The sequence below is a fragment of the Humulus lupulus genome, chromosome 1 (genome assembly GCF_963169125.1).
Source record: "Humulus lupulus chromosome 1, drHumLupu1.1, whole genome shotgun sequence".
In the NCBI taxonomy this organism is placed as follows: domain Eukaryota; kingdom Viridiplantae; phylum Streptophyta; class Magnoliopsida; order Rosales; family Cannabaceae; genus Humulus; species Humulus lupulus.
The window spans coordinates 243,074,569-243,097,346 of NC_084793.1; the positions used below are offsets into that span (position 1 = coordinate 243,074,569).

At 41.4% G+C, this 22,778-nt stretch overlaps 1 protein-coding gene across 1 annotated transcript; it reads left to right on the forward strand.

The window, feature by feature from the left end:
- Positions 1–9,351: 9,351 nt before the first annotated feature.
- Positions 9,352–11,385, forward strand: LOC133804793 (ethylene-responsive transcription factor RAP2-4-like). The gene has a single exon (XM_062242928.1). It carries the CDS (start codon positions 9,940–9,942, stop codon positions 11,032–11,034), a length of 1,095 nt encoding a protein of 364 aa, XP_062098912.1. The 5' UTR covers positions 9,352–9,939; the 3' UTR covers positions 11,035–11,385.
- The last annotated feature ends 11,393 nt before the right edge of the window (positions 11,386–22,778 follow it).

The following is a 22,778-nucleotide window of genomic DNA, read 5'->3' on the forward strand; positions in this document are numbered from 1 at the left end:
TCGACTGGTGGAGCTCGGGCGATCGTGGCGAACCGCTGGCACTTGTCACACCTTTGGACGAAAGAAATCGAGTCCTTTTGTATTGCCCCGGATTCCCTAATGTGGTTAAACGGCTGGATTAGTAGTCCGGGAGGGCCATAATTGTTTAATTATGCCATTAAATGTGTTTATGCATGTCTATGAGAATTATATTATAATATAATGTTAATTGTATGCATGTCGATGATATGTGTTGAGACCACATTATGATGTGGGTTTGTTCGAGCTATTCGACATGAGACGATCTTAGAATATTGATTAGCGGTTTAGTCACAACAGGTTTAAGTGTCGAGACTTGGGTTGAGTCTCGGGGTGATTTTGATGATTAGAGCGTTACCGGGAGATAAATGGTAACGGGTTGTGAATTATTGGTGTTTGAGATTATTGAGGATAGCGAGAATTGGAGAGCGTTAATTATGATTAACGAGATAGGAGGAAAGTACCAAATATGCCCTTGGGAGTCTTTAGAAACTATTAATTGACCTAGGGGTAAAATGGACATTTCACCCCTAGGATAGATATAACCTTTGACAGCTGGAGAAGAAAGTGGAAAAACAGAGTATGCAAAAGAGTTCTCCCGTACCTTCTTCTCTTCACCTTTCTTTGTGGTTTTTGAACCAATTTTGAGGATTCAAGCTTGGGAGGCAAGCCTTGGGAGTTTGGGAGTGTGTTCCACCATTTAAGACCATCATAAGCCGAGCTTTGGGTAAGTTTCTAACCGTGGTTTTCTCTGGTTTGCTCTGTTCTGGTTTTATTTTGCAGCTGAGATTTCTAGGGTGAATTCATGGTTTTGTTGGGAGTTTTGGCTAGGGTTCCCATGCTTGTGATGTTTGGGGTGTGTTAGAATGGTTTTTGGGATCATTTGGCATCAAGAATAGGATTTGGAAGCTTGGAAATCGAGTTAGAATCGAAGGAGTTGAAGAAGGTCGGTTCAGGGGAGATTGGGTCTGGAGGTAGCGCTATAGCGCCCACTTTAGGGCGCTACAGCGCTCCTCAGGAGGCTTTCAGGCACTTGGGTGGTTCTGAGTGTAGCGCTGGGGCGCTAGGGGTTGAGCGCTGTAGCGCTACCCTGTTCCTTCTAAGTCCCGTTTTGAGTGTTTTTAAGGGTTTTTGACTTGGGGTTTCAATCCTTAAGGCCCGGGATCGAATCTACACACCGTGTGGGCATGTTTCGAGGTCCCGAGGGTGGTGCTTAGGTTAAGACCCTATTATTATGGATTCTCAATAATGGAGGTTATAATTGGTTGTGATTAGGTAACCACTAAGGAACTAAAAGATCGATCGTTCTCAGGGGTCGTCCTTATCATACTTCTCGCTCGAACCTAAGGTAAGAAGACAGTGTATGAATACAGTTGCACCCTGTATAGGTATATGACATGCATGGTTTGATATTGAGGCGTGTTGGTTGATATATGTGGACATGGATTGCATATTAAATGCTAGTGAACGCTGATTACCTGTTTATGGCACTGACTAGTCAGGGACCGACTCCAAAGTCGATGAACACGCATTGAATGGCTCTATGGCATTAATGCGGGACCGACCCTAAGGTCGAAGAACTTATAAGCACTTGCCTGGTCTACGACCAGATGACTATAGCCAAGGTATATGACCCCGGCGACCGTTTGTCACATGGCTAGGGGACGTTGTCCATAGTTTCGACTTTAGGGTCGAGAGGAAGGTTATGTTGATGACTAATCACCATGCACCTGTCCTGATCAAACTTATGGAAGAACTTCTTATCAGTTAAGCCCTGGTGACCCTATCGTCACATGGCTAGAGGGAGCGATGCTCACTATTGTGACTTTGGCTATTGTCACCTATTCGCTTGGACTGATAGTCCTGAATGGTTATTATGACTGTTGTTGATATTATGTCATGCTTTATTGTGTTTTCTTGCTGGGCCTTGGCTCATGGGTGCTTTGTGGTGCAGGTAAAGGGAAAGAGAAGCTCACCCAACCCTGAGTGGAGAGCTTGGGCAATGTTGTGTACATACAGGGCCGCTTGACCACCACGGTCAAGGAGTTCTCAGAGGGACTAGGGGTTTACCCTATTTTTGCCGCTTAGGCCGGCGGAGATTGTAAATTTGAAACAGTAGCGACTCTTTTGTATTACGAACTACTCGTAAACATTTTGAAAGGCTCATGAGCAGTTTATTTACTTAATGAAATGCATCCTTTCCTTTTTACTGGTTTTCCACCTTAACCTAATAATAACACTTAGATCACGTTTTTAACCAAAGGACTCGGGTAGCGAGTCAAATTTCCGGTTCACTGTTCACCGTAACTGTTCTGGGGTAACCAGGGCGTTACACCTTTGATAGAGTGGGCCAATAATATCCTTGCCTCAATATTTTCAAGGCCAGTCTTTGCCCCCCAGCGTGATCCCCACAAAAGCCTTCATGCACCTCCTGCATAATAGTCTTGGCCTCATCTGGCAGAACACATCGCAGAAGAGGCAAAGAAAAACCACGTCGGTACAACGTCCTGTCTACGATTGTATACCTCGGAGCTTGGTAAAGTATCCTCCTCGCGTCGCTTCCCTCTTTAGGTAACTTTCCTGTTGTAAGGTATTTGACTATGGGAGTCATCCAGGTTGGCCTGGCGTCGATCATCTCAACCTCTCTCACAGTCTCCCCTATGCTTGGCCTTTCCAAGAATTCCACCGGTATCAGGCTCAAGGTTTCAGCCTCCCTGGAGGTGGCGAGCTTTATTAAGGCATCAACATTGGCGTTCTGCTCCCGAGGGATCTGTTCGACTAGGCTGTACTCAAATGCGGAAAACTCCTTCTTTACCTTGGCCCGGTAGGCCGCCATCTTGGTTCCCCGCGCCTGGTATTCCCCTGACACCTAATTTACCACGAGCTGGGAATCGCTATAGCACTGGATGGCCCTCGCCTTTAGCTCCTGGGCCACCCTTAGCCCAGCCAATAAAGCTTCGTACTCGGCCTCGTTGTTGGACGCTTCGAATCTGAACTGTAACGCGGAGTGGAAACGATGTCCCTTTGGGGATATCGAAATGATTCCAGCTCCAGACCCGTTCTCATTAGACGAACTGTCCACAAAGACTTTCCACAAGGCCTGCACCGATTCTTCCACCGGTTCCTCTTGGAATCCAGTGCACTCTGCCATGAAATCAGCTAGAGCTTGGCTTTTGATCGCAGTTCGTGGTACGTATAGTATCTCGAATTGGCTGAGCTCGATAGCCCACTTCAAAAGATGTCCCGATGCCTCAGGTTACTGCAGTACCTGCCTTAAAGGTTGATCGGTTATCACGTGGATTGAATGGGACTGGAAATATGGCCTAAGCTTTCTGGAGGCCGTGATAAGGCATAACGCCATTTTTTCCATCAACGGATACTGAGATTCGGCTCCGAGGAGCCTTTTGCGAATGTAATAGACTGGCTTTTGAGACTGGTCCTCTTCCCGGACCAGCATGACGCTAGCCGCATCTTCTGTGATAGCTAGGTAAAGAAAAAGAGGTTCTCCTGCTATTGGTTTAGACAACACGGGCGGCTCGGCTAAATGTGCTTTTAGGTCGAGGAAGGCACGCTCACACTCATCGGTCCACTCAAACTTTTTATTTCCCCGAAGTAGGTTATAGAATGGCAAACACTTATCGGTTGATTTGGAAATGAACCGATTAAGGGCTGCCACCCTTCCTGTCAGACTTTGGACGTCTTTTCGCGACCGGGGTGATGGCATTTCGAGTAGTGATCTGATTTTATCGGGGTTCGCCTTTATTCCTCTGGTGTTGACTATGAAACCCATAAATTTTCCTGACGTAACCCCGAAGGTACATTTTTGGGGATTCAGCCTCATACCATACTTCCTCAAGATCTTAAAACATTCCTTTAGATCGGGAACATGGTTATCGATAGTTTTTGACTTGACCAACATGTCGTCAACATACACTTCAATGTTTTTCTCGATCTGATTAGCGAACATTCTGTTGACCAATCTCTGATATGTAGCTCTCGCATTCTTCAGCCCGAAGGGCATGACCTTGTAACAATAAACGTTGGTCGGGGTCATGAAGCTAGTATGTTCCTGGTCCACAGGATTCATAGCGATCTGGTTATAACCTGAGTATGCATCCATGAAATACTTGAGCTCGTGCCCCGCAGTGGCATCCACCAATTGGTCAATTCTCGGCAAGGGGAAGCAATCTTTGGGATATGCTTTATTCATATCAGAAAAGTCGATGCAAGTCCGCCACTTCCCGTTGGGCTTCGGGACCAAAACAAGATTGGCGACCCAGATCGGGTATTTTGCCTCGCGAATAAAGCCGCATTTTAAAAGTTGAGCTACTTCTTCTTCTAGGGCCTCAGCTCGAGTTGTGCCCAGGCGCCTTTGTTTCTGGGACTTTGCAGGCATGTTTTTGTCCAAGTTAAGGGTATGCATGATGACGCTTGGGCTGATTCCTATCATGTCTTCATGAGACCAGGCGAATACGTCTAGATTTTTTTGTAGAAATTTCAGCAGCTCCGCCTTTCCCTCATTACTAAGGTTTTTCCTGAGCCTAACCACCCTCGAAGGGTCTCTAGGATTGATGTTCACTTCTTCAAGCTCTTCGATGGCCTGGAGCTCGGATCTATCTTTGCCTATTCTTGGGTCGATATCATCACTCAAGGTGGTACCTACGCCATCGGCTTTCTGAGGTTTTTCTATCCCAGGATCAGATCTTACTTCCTGATATTCCTCGCTTCCGCCCTGAATGGTCATCGTCTCCTGCCTGGGTTGTGATTTTCCCTTCATGGAAATGCTATAGCATTCCCTGGCAACGAGCTGATCACCTCGGACCGTACATACCCCCGTAGAGGAGGGGAATTTGACTACGAGGTGGCGAATAGAAGTTATGGCTTCAAATGTCATCAATGTAGGCCGGCCTAGAATTGCGTTGTACGCGGTGGGACAGTCAATAACCATGAACTCGAGGAGTTTGTAGACAGTTTGGGGTCCCTCTCCCAAGGCTATTACTAACTCGATCGTTCCTATCGCTGCCGACCCTTCGCCGGAAAACCCATACAGCATCATGAAGGTGGCCTTCAGCTCGGCTACAGACAACCCCATTTTTTCTAGCGTGGACCAGAACAGCAGGTTCACCGGACTCCCATTATCAACTAGTATCCTCCTAACTCTCTGATTGGTGAGCTGGGCAGTTATGAGTAGAGGATCGTTATGTGGGAACTGGACATGACTAGCGTCCTCGTCAGTAAAATTGATTGGTTGCCTATCCAATCGCTGCTGTTTGGGTAGATGCTGCTCCGGGATAAACTCAACTCCGTTATGAGACCTCAGCTCATTGACATATCTCTTCTGGACACCTCTGCTCGTGCCTGCCAGATGAGGGCCTCCGGAGATGGTGGTTATCTCTCCTCCTATTATAGGAGGAGGGGTATCCTGATTTACCCGGGCCCCGGGCTGATTTACCGGAGCTTCCGGGGCTTGCTGACTGGTAGGGACTCGATTCCGCACATACTGAGCCAAAGTTCTGGCTCTGATGAGTGTCTCGATCTCGTCCTTCAAATGCCTACAATCATCTGTGTTGTGGCCGATGTCGTTTTGGAATCGACAGAATTTGGAAGGGTCTCTCTTGGACTTCTGATTTTTCAAGGGCTCTGGCTTTTTCCAGGGAAGGCATGCATAATTTGCTAGGAAAATGTGCTCCCTAGTGTTTGTGAGCTCGGTATAAACCGCGTAGACTGGCTTGAACTTTTCCACGGGCTTGTTCTTCTTTGGACCGTGCTGACCACCCTCACCGTTCCCCTTTCTCTTGCCTCCACCCCCTTGGTTATTCTGGGCAACGGTCTGAGTCATTTTCACGACGTCCGTTTCCGCTCCAATGGGCTGGTCAGGGATTTGGCTGGTTCCCGCGACCGATGCTCGCGCTTCTTCCAAGTTTATCCATTCTTGGGCCTTGTTCAAGAATTCATCCACAGTGCTGACACTTCTCCTCTGGATTTCTTTCCACAACCCGCTCCCAACAAGGATTCCAGTTCTCATAGCCATGAGTTTGGAACTATCGTCTGCGTGCCTAGCCCGGGCCGCAACGTTTGCAAACCTGCTCAGATAAGCTTTTAAGGGTTCCCCGGGCTATTGCTTCACGTTCGCCAGGGTGTCTGCTTTGACGCGAGCCGCTTGAGAGGCTCGGAATGCCCTCTTGAAATCGGCAGAGAAATTCTTCCACGAGCTGATCGGCTGTTTCTTACACTGTTTGAACCACTGCCTAGCTAGCCCGATCAAAGTCGAAGGGAATATCAAGCATCTTAGCTCGGGACTGACATTATGGGCCATCATTAGGGTATTGAACATCCCCAAGTGATTTTACAGGTCCCCGTCCCCATCGAATTTGGATAGATGGGGCATCCGGAAACCCGGCGGGTATGTCGTGGCTGCTATGTTGGGGGCAAAAAGCTGGAGCTCGTCTCCGAGTCATACTCGTCTTTGCCCTTTTTCTGACAAGAGTTTCTTCATTAGCTCCTCCATTTGAGCTAACCTTTTGAGGGTCTGGTCCTTGATCCCCTGGTTGTTCTGGGGCTGTTCAACAGCTCCCGTTCCATTGTACACGTTAGGCGGGTTATTGTCCCACCAAGCTTGAGGTTGGTTTGGTGGGACATTCCCATTGTCACGTATTTCGGAAGGACGATCCTCTCAGCGAGTATGCCATTCATTTTTGTTTGGATCCCCCCTCTGCGAGTTGAGGCGATCTCGAAGGTCGGTCCTCGAGGCGGCCCGAGGGCTTTGCGCCGAACTTAGATGATTGCGCAGGTCTCCACCGGATCTGCCACTTCGGTGGCTCTCGGTCCAATAGCTCCCATTGGAAAAGCTTAGAGCCTGCTGCCGGGGGTGAGGATCTGGGACATTTTCGCACGCTCGCGGGCGATGGGTAGGAACGGCGGGAGGAGGATTCCTTCTGCTGCTCCCGTGCGCAGGAATATCTCAAGCAGGATGAGGAGGGGATGGGTATCTTATCAGCGAAGGGGGATGCCTAACTGGTGAAGCGATCTTAGTCCCGTCTGGCCAGATCAAACTGGCTCGCGGTCGTTCTACCCTACCGCCTCCAGCTTCCTACGCCTGGTGGTCTGATCGTGGCACGGGAGGGCTGGCCAGAGCAGGTTGTCTGCGCGAGCTTTTCCCGAACCTCCTCTACGAGCTGCCACGAGCCTTTCTGGGTGCGTTCGATGGTGGAGCTGAACTTGGAGTTAAAGTTCTGACTGATCGGCTGACTTGCTGATTGGCCCTGGGAAACTCCTCAAATATAGTTTCCTGGTTATGGCACGACATGGGTGCAGAACTCGGGGTTGAGGTTCTAACCGACCGACTGGGTCTGGGCTGACTATCCCTGCGGGACTTGTGAGTCCTGCTTTGCCTCTTTCCGACGTTAACGTTGGTTGCAAGAGGGGGTAGTCGGGCCAAGACCTCCTCGATTTGCTTATTCGCTTTGGACAGATGACTCCTCAACTGCATGTTCTCCATTTCTATCGCCATCAGGTAACCCGAGTTCAGATTTGGCGGTAGGGGCGCCGAACTTCCGGTGTCATCATGGCCCATCGGCTGCTTTCCCGATCGCTACTGGACCTCTGGGCTTGGTTCGTTGGATATGGCAACATGGTGAGCCTCCTGCCTACCATGTTGATCTGCCTCGTTACCATGCCTCGAACGAGTAACCACCATGATCAAGTTTTTGCGATAGCACTAATTGAACCCTCTCAATGAAAGCACCAAACTGTTGACGTGGTTTTTCGCCAACAGATAATTATACGAATAAATAAGATGGATTAGTACTGATTGATAAACCGTAATATGACAATGATATTAATTGAGAATGTGGAAAGTAATTGCAAAGAAAAGATGGTCACTTCTTTTTTAGGTGGCTTGGAGGTTAAAATCCCCCTAGTCCACCAGTCGATATTATTGATCTCTCCTTACTATTTCTTACAAAGTGTTTGCTTTACAAGAAGAAGCCAACCCCTTGCACTACCCAGGGTTTCGATATGTATAGGAGATTGATCTCTGAGTAGATATTGGGGTCATCCAATGATCTAATCATCCATCATGTCATTTATGTGACATCGATGATTAATTCCTAAACCTTACAGTGAAGTGTGGTCTAATCAATAGGTAAAGATGGGTAATGGGCCGCATGACCCAAATCAGACGTGGGATGTCTGAACACGCACGTTTATACGGCGTATCCGAGGATTCAGGAATAGAACAGACACGTGATATCTGGTATATGAACGTTTTTATTGCGTGGTTGACTTTATAAGGATTCGGAGGTGTCAGACCTCTGATGCACCACGAGCTTAATGTGTGCGCTAGCTCGTGGCTTCTATTATGTCGACACAACAGCTCCACGTACGGAGCAGCTAAATGATCCATCAGCTCGGGCTGGTTGTTTAGGGGTCCGTAACAAACAGCCCCGGGTGGACGGTTGACACGTGGCAGATCGATTTAGGCCATTTTCTAGCTCGCCACAGTGTGTGCGGATATTCAGGGCGTACAAGAGTAATTATCTGATTTGACGTATTTGTCTGACTATGTAATTAAACAATAAATATGTAATTTGAGGTAATTGAGTGATTCCAATTGAACATTCCAATTCTCATAGACTGCCCAAAAAATTTGATGTAACTACACTGTGGAATTACTAAATTCTATTAATTTTATATAATATTTATATTATATGATGTTATTATTTTATGTTACTAAATGTATGGTCAAACATAATAATAATAAGAATTAATAAATAATTATGACTACATTTAAATAAATCTTATATTTTAAAATATAGGGTAATTACTGTATAAGTAATTATTACCCTAATAAAAGCGTCCTAATAATTATACAATTACTTCCAAAATGAACATCTCAATTGCATAGAAGCACCAAAGTTTTGGTTTTTACCAATTATGATTAGCACCAGAAACACAAAAAATTGAGTGCCCACTAGATTTGTGATAATAATGAGGTGGCAGAGAACATTAAACAGAAAACGACAATAAACGGCAGTGACTCCCACAAGTTTGATAACGGGAGCTACAGAGAGTCAACCAAACGACTGACCAATTATACTTCAACACGTGTAACATTACGTCCGGTTTAAGAGACATCTGCCAGTTACTAAATTCAATGAATGCGTGCGTGGCGTCTCGTCATTGGCTTGCCCCACATCGGATAAAGGTATCTTTGAAGTTGGAGTATTTTCTATAATTATTTTTAATTAAGGTGGAAAAACGTGGTTAGACGGAGGAAAATTCCGATGTTAAATCGATGGGCGCGACTCGAGAGTGTTATATAAACAGAGAGAAGGAGACCACATATACAGCAAGAGAGATTGAAAACGAAGATCAAAATTCAAAGTGAGAGATCACATAAAATTGAGTGTTGAAGAGAAAAGCTCTCCAATTTCATTTAAGAAATTGCACCTGTAAACTATTTTTCCTTTCAATTTCCCCCCTTTTCCCTTTACTTCCCGCTTCTCTGTATCCCTTTCTGTCATCGTCTTGTCTTTCGAAGTTGTGATTTTGTGGTTTTTTTTTTTTGGTTCAAACTTGTTTTCAAACTAAAGAAAATCAAACCCAGAAAGGTGGTTTTGGAAGCCAGGTGATTCAGAATAGAGATCCAGTTTTTTTTTTTTTGGATCAATCAAAAGGTTAATTTTTATACCTGTGGTTGGTCTAAGCTTAGGAGAACACTTTGTAGATCTTGATTGTGCAAAAACCACTTTCTTTTTTCTTCTGGATTTTTCTTGTTTTTCTGTACAAAAAAAAAATTAAAAGAAAAAAGAAACTTCCTGTTCTTTAATTTTGGTAAGAAACAGGCTGGTTTTAGGGGAAAAAAAGTATCTTGTTAGAATTTGTTGTGTGATTTATATTTACCTTTTTATCATTGGAGCCATGACAGCAGCTATAGATTTTTACAGCAGCAGCAGCAGCAGCCAAGCACCGGTTTTCTCAGATCCTTTTAGAGAAGAGCTCATGAAAGCACTTGAACCTTTTATGAAAAGTGCTTCACCAGCTTCTCCCTCTACCTCTTATATTACTTCTTTCTCTTCTCCTCCTTCATCTTCTTTTTCTTCTTACCCTTCTTGCTCTTCTTCTCCAGTCTCTTCAACTCAGTCAAACTTTTACCCTGAAACCCAAGACTTCTCCAGCAGGCATATTAACCAGATGGGCTTTCAGCCACAGACTGGATCATTAGGCCTTAACCAGCTCACCCAATCTCAGATTGTCCAAATCCAAGCCCAAATTTTCTTCCAACAACAACAAAAACAACAAATGACAACCATGGCTAAAGCCTCAACCCATAACCAATGGCAGAGCCTAAACCCTCAAACCCTTAACTACCTCAGCCCAAAAGCCATCCCCATGAAACACGTCGGTACTCCTTTAAAACCAAACAAGCTCTACAGGGGAGTTAGACAGCGGCATTGGGGCAAATGGGTTGCCGAGATTAGACTCCCTAAGAACCGAACTCGCCTCTGGCTTGGTACCTTTGACACAGCTGAGGAAGCTGCTTTGGCTTATGATAAAGCAGCTTATAAGCTCAGGGGAGAGTTTGCTCGTCTCAATTTCCCTCATCTCCGCCACGAAGGAGCCCATGTCACAGGCGAGTTCGGCGAGTACAAGCCTCTTCATTCCTCCGTTGATGCGAAGCTTCAAGCCATTTGCCAAAGCTTGGCTAATAATAATTCGCAGAAACAAGGCAGTTCTGGCGATTCTTGTTCCGAGGCAGAGGAGAAACCAACAATAGTATCAGTTCCAATGGAGTCCAAGATGGTCTCTGATAATTCATCGATCGGTGAACCGAAAGCCGAGTTAGAAGGCTCTTCGTCGTCTTCGCCTTTGTCCGATGAGTCGTCAGCAGGGTCATCTTCACCGGAGTCTGATATTACATTCTTGGATTTCTCCTCCGATTCTCATTGGGATGACACACAGAATTTTGATCTGGGGAAGTACCCTTCAGTGGAGATCGATTGGGATTCTCTTTAATCAAGTATTAATGTTTCCAAGTTTATATAGTATCTACTTTTGTATTTGCAAGTTAATTAGGCTCAGTTTGATGTAAGTACTAGTAGTAGCAGCTTCTGCCATGGAATTTTTGACATTGCAGAGGTGTATAGCTCAGTCTGTTTAGTTTTATATGTATGTTGTAATATGTGTAGAGATGATTTCTCCATCTTGGTTACCTGGTCATTTTTTTTCCTTGCCGAGCCATGGAGATGGAGTTTATCTCTGGTTGTGAGAGTCTACTACTACTTCTGTATCTTTGTTTACTTAACCTGGATGTAATTAAGCAATATTTCACTCTTTTATCTTATAAATATTTTACTTCTTTGTGTATTTTACATAACGGGAACCAGAAACATATAAAAGAATAATATAAAGCTAAAATTTATGAAAGTGTCATGAATCCACTCGTCACCGCATGGGTGGAAATCTTATCAAAATATCAAGAACATGTTACTAAAATAAGACATTAGTTGCTAGATGTTCATCTCGGCATGGGAGAGAATTATATTTAAATACTATGTCCTAGATTTTATCCACAGAATCAAAGCACCTGTTTCTATGTAATATGTGTCTAAACACTAAATATTTATGACATTCTATAGACTATTAAAAAAGCATTGTACATTTAAATTAATTTATTTGTCACTTATTTGATGTTTACTAAAAAAAATGATGCTACGGAAAAAATATATGTATTAGCCACACACATATTTTTTGTACTGTAAATAATGTATCAAAATTATAATGATTAGGGATAGAGTATCATATAATTATTTGATAGTAATGGGTAAAAACACGTAGATCTACTCATTTTTACTTCAATGAGTGGTAAGATCTTCGGTTTGTTTACATACAAGTTGAGATCTAAAATTGAATATAAATCAACCAATCATGAAATAGTTGTTTAAGCATTTAGTGGAGGAGAAAAATAGGAAACTTGGTCTAGTGCTACTTAGAAGACTTGACCAAAATGAATGGCGTTGATTGAGGGAATCGCCATGTTACTTATGAACCAATACAATATCTCATATTAAAAAAATAATCCATCTTTAGATTATTCTGCTTGAGTGATCAACATGAAGCGTGCTAAGTTCGTTGACATTAATTTAAATAAATAATATTGGGAAATTCTCGGGTACCACCAAAAAGAGACACATCGGTACACTCATCTTTAGTTTTTAGCTTGAGAAGTATTTTTTGCGTTATTTTTTTTTATGGTTGTGTATATTGTAGTTATTTAGAACATCTGCAGATTTTTAACATATTCCAAATAATTTACTATGTCGAAAAACAAAGTTTAAATAATTTGTTTCACTTGTGACTGTTTTTTTATGTGCGTGGAAAATAACTTATTTGAACATTGTTTTCGACACTGTAAATTATTTAAAATTTGTAAGATGTTTTAAATAACTACAATATACCTAATTATAAAAAATTTGAATAAAAAATACTTTCCAAGCCACAAATTAAAGAGAGAGTACTACGGTGTGCAACCAGAAAACTATCAAATAATATATACATCCATATATTAAAGTTCTAATTAAGTTTTGACTCATTATTCTAAATTATGACTAGTACTATATGTGTATATTTACTTATTTTTATATAAATAAGTTTAACTTATATATGGTGGTAACTCACCCGTTATTCACTATACCTCTAGACCATGACATAATTCTTGCTATATTTAGTCCAAAAACTTGAACCCTACGGCTTAAACTCATGACAGAACATCAAAGAAGGTGCCAACTTTCGTGCAACAAGCAACCAAAGATTACGCAGAATTAATTTAAATGAGATAATAATTAAATGTGATGGTGTGTAAATTAGTCTGTTTCTAAATAATGTTTTATAAAATTTTCTATATTAATAAATTTGAACTACCCCATAGTTCTTATGATAAGGTATTGCGTGTATCTAAAATGTTATTACTTTAATTTAATTAAACTTGTTTATTACTTAAAATAGCAAAATTACATAGTTACAAATTGGTTAAATACTTCTATTATTATCTTTAAGAAAGAAGCTCATTCAAGTTATCTCAATAAAACTGAACAATTAACACTACATAATGACTTCAAGACTGTATCATCAAACTAGATATATTCTATAAAAAACAAAAGTTGATAAATAAATAGAAAAAATAAGAGAGAGAAGCATATAGGATCAGTGATCATGACTTTAGCAGCTTCTACAACTTTCTTATCCGCAGGCATAAGTGACAGAGTGGGAAAAGACAAAACTATGGGTGATAATGGGTGGCCGCTTTGCTTGCTTGCTTGCTTTGCTTTGCTTGAACATACAAATTCACGAACCGCATGCCCATCTTATCCCTTCTCTTGTGCATCAGATAAGGAATTTTGGAGGCCACCCCCCACCACCACCCTTCCAATACCAAAATAAAAAAATGGGTGTAGAAAAACCAAAAAATCTATATCTTAATCATATACAATATTATTCTTATTCTTTCGTCTCACAATACAAAAAGCAGTGTTCACATTGCCAAAATCAAATAAGTGTGCCCTAGAAAGTAAAAAATCTCTCTTGGGTCATCACAAGAATCCTCACTAAAAGTTAACTTGTCATGCTTCACGATATATAATTCATTAGTTTTTAGATTCTAGCTAGGGACATGGTATAATAAAAAAGACAAAGGAAAGTATAATAGATGTTTTTTTTCTTTGTCGAAATTACATAAACGTAATTGTGCTAACACCTCTACTAATAATAGTGAGTAATTTTACATTAAAACAAAATTTATTTTAATGGACAGGACGACCTAGACGTACAGTTCAGTTTATAAAGTATATCTTCGTAAATTGACATAAATCAAGAGACTAATTTATTTATTTATTTTGGAATGAATATCTATAAGATTATTACTAGTATTAATTAATTCTATGCAGCAGAAACTTTGTTAGTATTCTTACGTACCTTGGTTTTGAATTCATACCCTTTAACGTAAGTTTTGTCTAAAGCATCATATTGGAATTAGTTGTTAAACAGGATTGTCAATGAGAATGGAAACTATGGCATTTTAAAGTTGTTCAAAAGAATTCTTTCAAAAGTAATGAACAAGTTGGCAATTCCACTACACAGATTTTATTGAAGGGGCTTTTAGGGCCATCATCATCATCATCTTCTTCTTCTTCTTCTTCTTCTAATGATCTAATCTACACATTTTTATGTAATCATCAAGCTAAGAATATTCTTAATTAATAAAAAATTTGGAGATACCCTTTAGGGTTGGCTTGTATAAGGTTCCAAGGTTTATGTGAGAGGAGAGCGAGAGAACTTTTGAAGGGGCATGCGTAATGAAAGGCTATCATTTTAAATCTGAAAAAGTTGAAGATAAACCATATATGTGACCAAAAAGAAAAAGATAATCACAAACAAGGGAAATTATGTGCAATATAGCTTTTTTTTTTTGCAAAAGGATCGAAACTATTGGAGGTTATAATGCTCTACATGTGAATGAAAGTGATGCACAGGCAACAATATTTCACATGGGATTTTTAAATATTGCTAAACTAAAGTACTGAACCCCAACCACATCGATTTGTCTTTACTGGGTAGTTGGAAGTTGGAACTCGACTAAAGAAAGGAGAAGAGATAAAGATGGTGTGTTTGGTCTTTATACAAATATTTTATTTTTATGAGGAAATTACACCATATACTAAGTTTTAAAAAATAAAATAAAAAATATTACATCAATTATTTTTTTTGTTTCATTTTTTTTTGGTTTTGTATCGAAAAATCAATTTTAAAAAAAAAAATCAATTGTTTACTGGGAAAATGTAACATCAATTGTTTATGGTATATCATTAACTATTTTTACTTAAAAAACTTGAAACATCAAGTATTGTAAAGAACAAGTCGTAAATTTGAAAATTAAAAAAAATATATTGATATTGTAAATTCGAATGGAAAAACATACAAAAAAAATTCAAAATTTGGGTAGATTTGAAAAATTCAAAATTTTGTATATGAACTAAAAAAATGATTTTGAATAGATTATAACATGCTTTTAATTAATTGCTCATAATATTTTGTCAAAAGAAAAAAAAAAAAAAGATCTTGGATGGAGGTCATATCGAAATTTATCTACTTTAATAAAACCTAAAGTTTTAAAAAAGGTCCCTTGACAAAATTGTTTATTTTTTTAAATAATTTTGTACTCTAACCTAATTTTAATAAATTTTTGTAAAATGACATCTAGAAATTTAGTTAATTAGTCGAAAATTTTAGACAATCGATCAAAAAATTCAAACAGTCAATTAAAAAATTTAGACAACTAATCGAATATTTAGACAGAGACTATTTTACAAAAAAAAAAAAATTAAAACTAGACTATACTGCAAAATCACTTAAAAAAAAGAAATCATTATCACAAATTTCTCTTAAAAAAATTATACTATGATATACCACTAGAATTTTTAACTAAATACCGTGTGTGTATATAACTATGTTAGTAAAATTCCTACAACATATACAGGTGCTTCTATATTCACACTCCTATTTTTTTCTCTCTACAACCCTTTTAATTGATATTAATTTACATTGACATCCTTACTAATTATTTAACAATAAATTATATATATTTTTTCAAAAATTAACTAAATAACAAATATAATATAAATTATAAAAGTTAAATATTTTTAATGTATTTTAATTATTTTAACAAACATGAAAGTTAACCATATTATAATTTACTAAATTTTATCATGAGGTTTTTTAATATTAATATAATTTGTTCCTATTTTGTGTTTAGTGGAATAAAAATAAAAATTTTCAATTGATTAATTTTTTTATTTGAGATATATCAATTTTTAAAATTATTTTAATAAAGTATGGGTGTAGACATTTTTTTTTCCAATTTCTTTTTATAAAAAGATAATTTTGTACCAAATGTGAAAATGACTTTTTTAATTTTTTAATTTTATGAGTGATGTAATTAAAAAAGGAGTTATGAGAGAAAAAAGGACGGCCAATAAAATCACCCATACCTAATTCTAGTCCGACTTTTTGACAAGTTTTTTTTTTTATAAAAATATCAAAATACCATTTAATTGAATCATATTTATTTATTTGCCAAGTAGGAGCAATATATAATACGCATGTTTGTTTAGTTTTATTTATATAATTTATTAATTATTTTTATTAAATTTATATTAATATCGTATAAATTTTAAAATAAATATTATATTTTAATTAAATAATTTATTTATTTTTGTTTCAATTTATGTTTGTTCTAGTTTTTGAATTTGGGAGTGAGAACAATAGATTATATATTATATATTTAATGTAATATTAAATATTATACGCGGATTTTAAATTTAAATTTCTTGCTAGTTAAAAAAAAACAATTTGTTGCTGATTCACAGTAGATTATATTATATGTTTAATATGATATTATTCTAATAAGTGAGTTTAAGTTTGTACGCCCTGAAAATCAGCAAGTACTTTTTTAGGCAGCTTGGGTACAACTGGCTAGCAAAAGGCTATAATCGATGTTCCACGTGTTCACTTTTCATCCGGGGGAACTTAGCACGATTCCCTAAACAAATAGCTCGAGCTGATGAGTTCAAAGCAACATACTGTCTAGAACCATTTGTGGAGTATAGCATCAAAATGCAGGAGCTCACGTTACGCTAGCTCGTGGTACGCCAGAGGTCTGACGTACCCCAGGATCTTTATAAAGTTGACCACGCAATATAAACATGTGTAAACAGACATCACATGTCTGTTTACTCCCGAATTCCCGGATACGCAATATAAACGTGCATGATCAGACATCACACGCCTGATTTAGACCATGCGATCCATGATCCATTTTACCTAATGATTAGACCACACTTCAATATAAAATGTAAATGTTAACCATTAGTGTCACAGAGATGATGTGAGGGATCAAGGGATCACGGGATGACCCCAACACCTACCTAGGGATCATTCTCCTACAAATACCAAGACCTTGAATAGAAAAGGGGTTGGGGTTTTCTCTATGTAATGCAAGTATTCTGTCAAAATAGAGAGAGACATACAGTAATAATATTGACTCGTGGACTAAGGGGATTTTAACCTCTGAACCACGTAAAAAGGAAGGAGTGTTCTTACTATATCATTCTAAGTAGCTTGTAGAGTGATTATTCTCCTTATGGTTTACCCTTAAGCACTAGTTTATTCCAGCTAATTTTCGTAATACACTGTTGGCGAAAAATCGCGTCAACAGTTTGGTGCTTTCATTGAGAGCTGCGAATTAGTGCCATTGAAAAAGATTCAAGAAAAAGTTCATCATGGCAGTCACTCGTTCAAGGCACGGTAACGAAACAGATCAGCATGGTGGGCAGGAGGCTCACCATACCACTGTTTCTGACGAACAAGGCCCGGAGATCCAACAGCGATTGGGAAAACAACCGATGGGCCACGGCGACACCGGAAGCTCAGCACCTCTACCGCCGAATCCAAACCCGGATTACTTGACTGCGGTAGAGATGGAGAACATGAAGTTGAGGAGCCATTTAGACAAGGAAAATAAGCAAATCGAGGAAGTCTTGGCTTGGCTACCCTCTCTTGCAACCGACATTAACGTCAGAAAGAGGCAAGGCGGGACTCGTAAGTCTCACCGAGATAGTCGACCCAGGCTAAGTCGATCGGTTAGAACCTCAACTCCAAGTTCTACTCCCGTGTCGCCCAATCACCAAGAAACCCCATTTGGTGGCTTTCCCAGGGATCACCAACGAGTCAGCCGGTCGGTCAGAACCTCGACTCCGAGTTCAACGCCGCCATCGAATGCCCATGGCAACCCACGCAGACGGTCAAGGACAAACTCGCAAAGACGGCATGTCCTGACCGACTTCCCTATACCGCGAACAGATCGCCATGCACAAGGAACCAGAAATGGTGAAGGAGAGCAAACGCAGGCTAGTTTGATCTGACCTGATGGAATGAGAATTGCTTCACCGATCAGACACCCTCCGTCACCGATCAGGCATCCGTCCCCACCTCGTTTTGCTCGAGACGTCCCTGCCTTCAGAAACAGCAGGAGGAATCCTCCTCCCGCTGCCCCTGCTCATGTCCCACGAGCACGTGGGAACGCTCAAGATCCTCATCCTCGACCGCAAGCTCTGAGCTTCTCTACTCCCGTGTCGCCCAATCACCAAGAAACCCCATTTGGTGGCTTTCCCAGGGATCACCAACGAGTCAGCCGGTCGGTCAGAACCTCGACTCCGAGTTCAACGCCGCCATCGAATGCCCATGGCAACCCACGCAGACGGTTAAGGACAAACTCGCAAAGACGGCATGTCCTGACCGACTTCCCTATACCGCGAACAGATCGCCATGCACAAGGAACCAGAAATGGTGAAGCAGAGCAAACGCAGGCTAGTTTGATCTGACCTGATGGAATGAGAATTGCTTCACCGATCAGACACCCTCCGTCACCGATCAGGCATCCGTCCCCACCTCGTTTTGCTCGAGACGTCCCTGCCTTCAGAAACAGCAGGAGGAATCCTCCTCCCGCTGCCCCTGCTCATGTCCCACGAGGACGTGGGAACGCTCAAGATCCTCATCCTCGACCGCAAGCTCTGAGCTTCTCTAATGGAAGTTATTGGACGGAGGATCGTCAAAGTGGTAGGACTAGCGCAGATTTGAGAAATTAGCTGAGTTCAGCTCAAAACCCTCGGGTTGATCCACATACTGATCTGTGAGATCGCCTAAACTCACAAAGGACCAATCCGGCTCGCGATGGAGTCAGCGGCACCCCCCACGAGGGAAGTCCTTCCGAAGTACGTGACAACAGGAATGCCCCACCAAACCAAGCTCGAACTTGGAGGGACAATAACCCGTCAAATGTGTATGGTCGAATGGGAGCTGTTGAACAGCCCCAGGGAACCAAGGACCCAACCCTCGAGAGGCTGGCCAAGATAGAGGAACTGATGAAAAGACTCCTATCAGAAAAGGAAAAAGATGAGTACGACTAAGGGGACGAGCTCGAGCTTTTCACCCCCAACATCGCAGCAACAACATACTCACCAGGTTTTAGGATGCCCCATTTATCAAAATTCGACGGAAATGGAGATCCGTTCGACCACTTGGGGATGTTCAATACCCTAATGATGGCCCATAACATCGGACCCGAGTTAAGATGCTTAGTATTCCCTTCGACTCTGGTCAGACCGGCCATGCAATGGTTCAAGCAATATAAGAAGCATTCTATCAGCTCGTGGAAGAGCTTCTCCGTTGACTTCAAGAGGGCATTCCGGGCTTCTCAAGCAACTCGGATAAAGGCAGACTCCCTCGCAAACGTAAAGCAGCAGCTTGGAGAGCCTCTGAAAAGCTTGCTTGAGTAGGTTTGCCAACATCGCTACGCAATCTAGAGACGCGGATGAAAGCTCTAGGCTTATGGCGATGAGAACAGGAATCCTTGTCAGAGGCGACCTGTGGAAAGAGATCCAGAGAAAAGGCGTCAGCACAGTGGACGAGTTCCTGAACAAGGCTCAAAGATGGATCAACCTGGAAGAGGCGCGAGCTTCAGTCGCAGGAACCATCCAAGTCCCTGCCTAACCCATTGGAGAGGTAACAGACGTGGCAGCTACGGCTCAAACCGTTACCCAGAATAACCACCGGGGGGGGGGGGGGGGGGGAAGCAAGAGGAAGAGAAATGGAAAAGGCGGCCAGAATGGTTCAAAGAAAAATAAGCCCGTGGAGAAATTCAAACTAATCTACGCGACTTACGCCGATCTCACGGATACCAAGGAGCACATCTTCTTGGCGAACTCTGCTCGCCTTCCGTGGAAGAAGCCTGAGCCTCTAAAAAATCAAAGGGCGAAGAGAGACCCTTTAAAATTTTGTTGATTCCACAATGACATCGGTCACAACACCGATGACTGCATGCATTTGAAAGATGAGATTGAGATGCTCATCAGGGCCGGGCCCCTGGCTCAGTATGCTCGAAATCGAGTCACTCCTAATCAGCCCGCTGGGCAAAACATTCAATCAGCTCCGGAAGCCCCCGCAAATCAGACCGGAGCCCAGGTGAGCCAGGAAACCCCTCCTCCGATAATAGGAAGAGAAATAACCACCATCTCTGGAGGCCCTCATCTGGCAGGCACGAGCAGAAATGCCCAGAAGAGGTATGTCAATGAGCTAAGGTCTCACAATGGAGTTGAGTTCGTCCCGGAGCAATGTTTGTCTAAACAACAACGATTGGAGAAACAACCGATCAGTTTTACTAAAGAAGACGCTAGTCATGTCTAGTTCCCGCATAACGACCCTCTAGTCATAACCGTTCAGCTCACCAATCGGAGAGTTAGGCGGACCTTGGTCGACAACGCGAGCTCTGTGAACCTGCTATTTAGGTCCACACTGGAGAAAATGGGATTGTCGGTGGCCGAACTAAAGGCAACCTCCATGATGTTGTACGGGTTTTTCGGAGAAGGTTCAATAGCTATCGGAATGATCGAGTTGGTGATAACCCTGGGTGAAGGACCACGAACTGTTTCTAAGTTGATCGAGTTTGTGGTAGTGGATTGTCCGACTGCATACAACGCAATCTTGGGTAGGCCCACGTTGATGGCATTCGAAGCTATAACTTTTGTCCACCACCTCGTGATAAAATTCCCTTCATCCACGAGAATATGTACTATTCGAGGCGACCAACTCGTTGCTAGGGAATGCTATAGCATTTCCATGAAGGGAAAATCACAACCCGGGCAGAAGACGATGGTCGTGCAGGATCGAGGAGAGGAATCCCAGGAAGTCAGAGATAATCCTGGGATGGAAGAACCTCAGCCAGTTAGTTGCAGGGGAGCCACCCCGAGTGAGGATATGGATCCCCGAATGGGTGAAGATAGATCCGAGCTCCAGGCTATTGAAGACCTCGAAGAAGTAAACATTGATCCCAAAGATGCCTCGAGGGTCGTTAAGCTCAGGAAAAATCTTGACACCGAAAGAAAGGTGGAGTTGGTAACTTTTTTACAAGAAAATCTAGATGTTTTCGCTTGGTCCCATGAAGACATGATAGGAATCAGCCCGAGTGTCATCATGCATACGCTAAATTTGAACAAAAGCATGCCTGCGAAATCCCAGAAACAGAGGCGTCTGGGTACGACTTGAGCTGAGGCACTGGAGGAAGAAGTAGCTAGGCTTTTGAAGTGCGACTTTATCCATGAGGCTAAGTATCAGATTTGGGTCGCCAATCCTGTCCTGGTCCCAAAGCCAAATGGAAAATGGTGAACCTACATCGATTTCTCCAATCTAAATAAAGCCTGTCCCAAGGATTGCTTCCCCTTGCCAAGGATTGACTAGTTGGTGGACGCCACCGCAGGGCATGAGCTCATGCCCTTCATGGATGCGTACTCGGGATATAACCAGATCACCATGAACCCTGCGGACTAGGAGCATACTAGCTTCATGACTTAAACCAACGTGTACTGCTATAAAGTCATGCCCTTCGGGCTGAAAAATGCTGGGGCGACCTACTAGAGGTTGGTCAACAGAATGTTCGCTGGTCAGATTAGAAAAAAATGTAAGTGTATGTTGATGATATGCTAGTCAAGTCAAAGACTGCCGATAACCATGTCTCTGATCTGAAGGAATGCTTTGGAATTCTAAGGAAGTATAATATGAGGCTAAACCCCCAGAAATGTACTTTCGGAGTGGCGTCGGGGAAATTCCTGGGATTCATAGTCAACATCAGGGGGATAGAGGCGAAATACAAAATAGTGTACGAAATACAAAATAAGGTATGAGATCCCATTGTTTAATACATAAAACATAAACACATAAACATAAACTTTTAAATCAATTGTTTAAATACTAAGTGCGAAAATACATAAAAGATAATTTAAAAGACTTAAAAAACAACGTCATCCTTGATCTTTCAGCAGTCCATTCAATCCACCCATCCTCAATACACATGCCGAGTTGCCACGAATCTGACCCGCCTTCCAAGTTCATTTTCCTGCACCATTTAAAAAGAAAGGAATGAGCCTAATGCCCAGCAAGGAAACTCTACTAAAAACATATATGTCATAAATCATAAAACATAAGACTATATCATAAAGCGTATACTATAAAACATATGATGTAAAAACATATATCATATAGGACTACAATATTAATGGCCATTAACTCATTAACGAGGTATGTGATAAAACCATCTAGGTCCTCAGTCTACTAGTTGAGGTAGGTTAGATCACAACTATAGTATATGATAACCCATCTAGGTCCTTTGTCTACTAATCGAGGTTGGGTAAATCATAACTCTAAACTCCGAAAATGATAAAAATTCTTGGGGTTTTCTATCTAAGCAAATCATATGCCCAAGCGACTACAAAACACATATCATATCATAAAACATATCATATAAACACATATAATATAACCCATTTTCCTTACAAAAAACCGAGATATGGAGACAAGAACGGGATTGGAACACTCCTAAAACTAACAGTAAAAACCACGAGTTTCTAAAGAAAAGGAGATGAAAAAGAGAACTAAACCATCAGAGTAGAAACTTATCGAAAACCTTAAGTTTCAAAGAACTTAAACACCTAACCAAGAATCATAACATAGAGTTAGGATTTGAAAGAAAACAAAAGAAAACTAAAGAACTATGAAGAACTGAACTTGAGGGTAAGAATACCTTGGATGAACTATGACTTTGATCTACACCTCGATACTGAAATAACACTCTATCTTACTTCCAAAGTGTTTAGAAA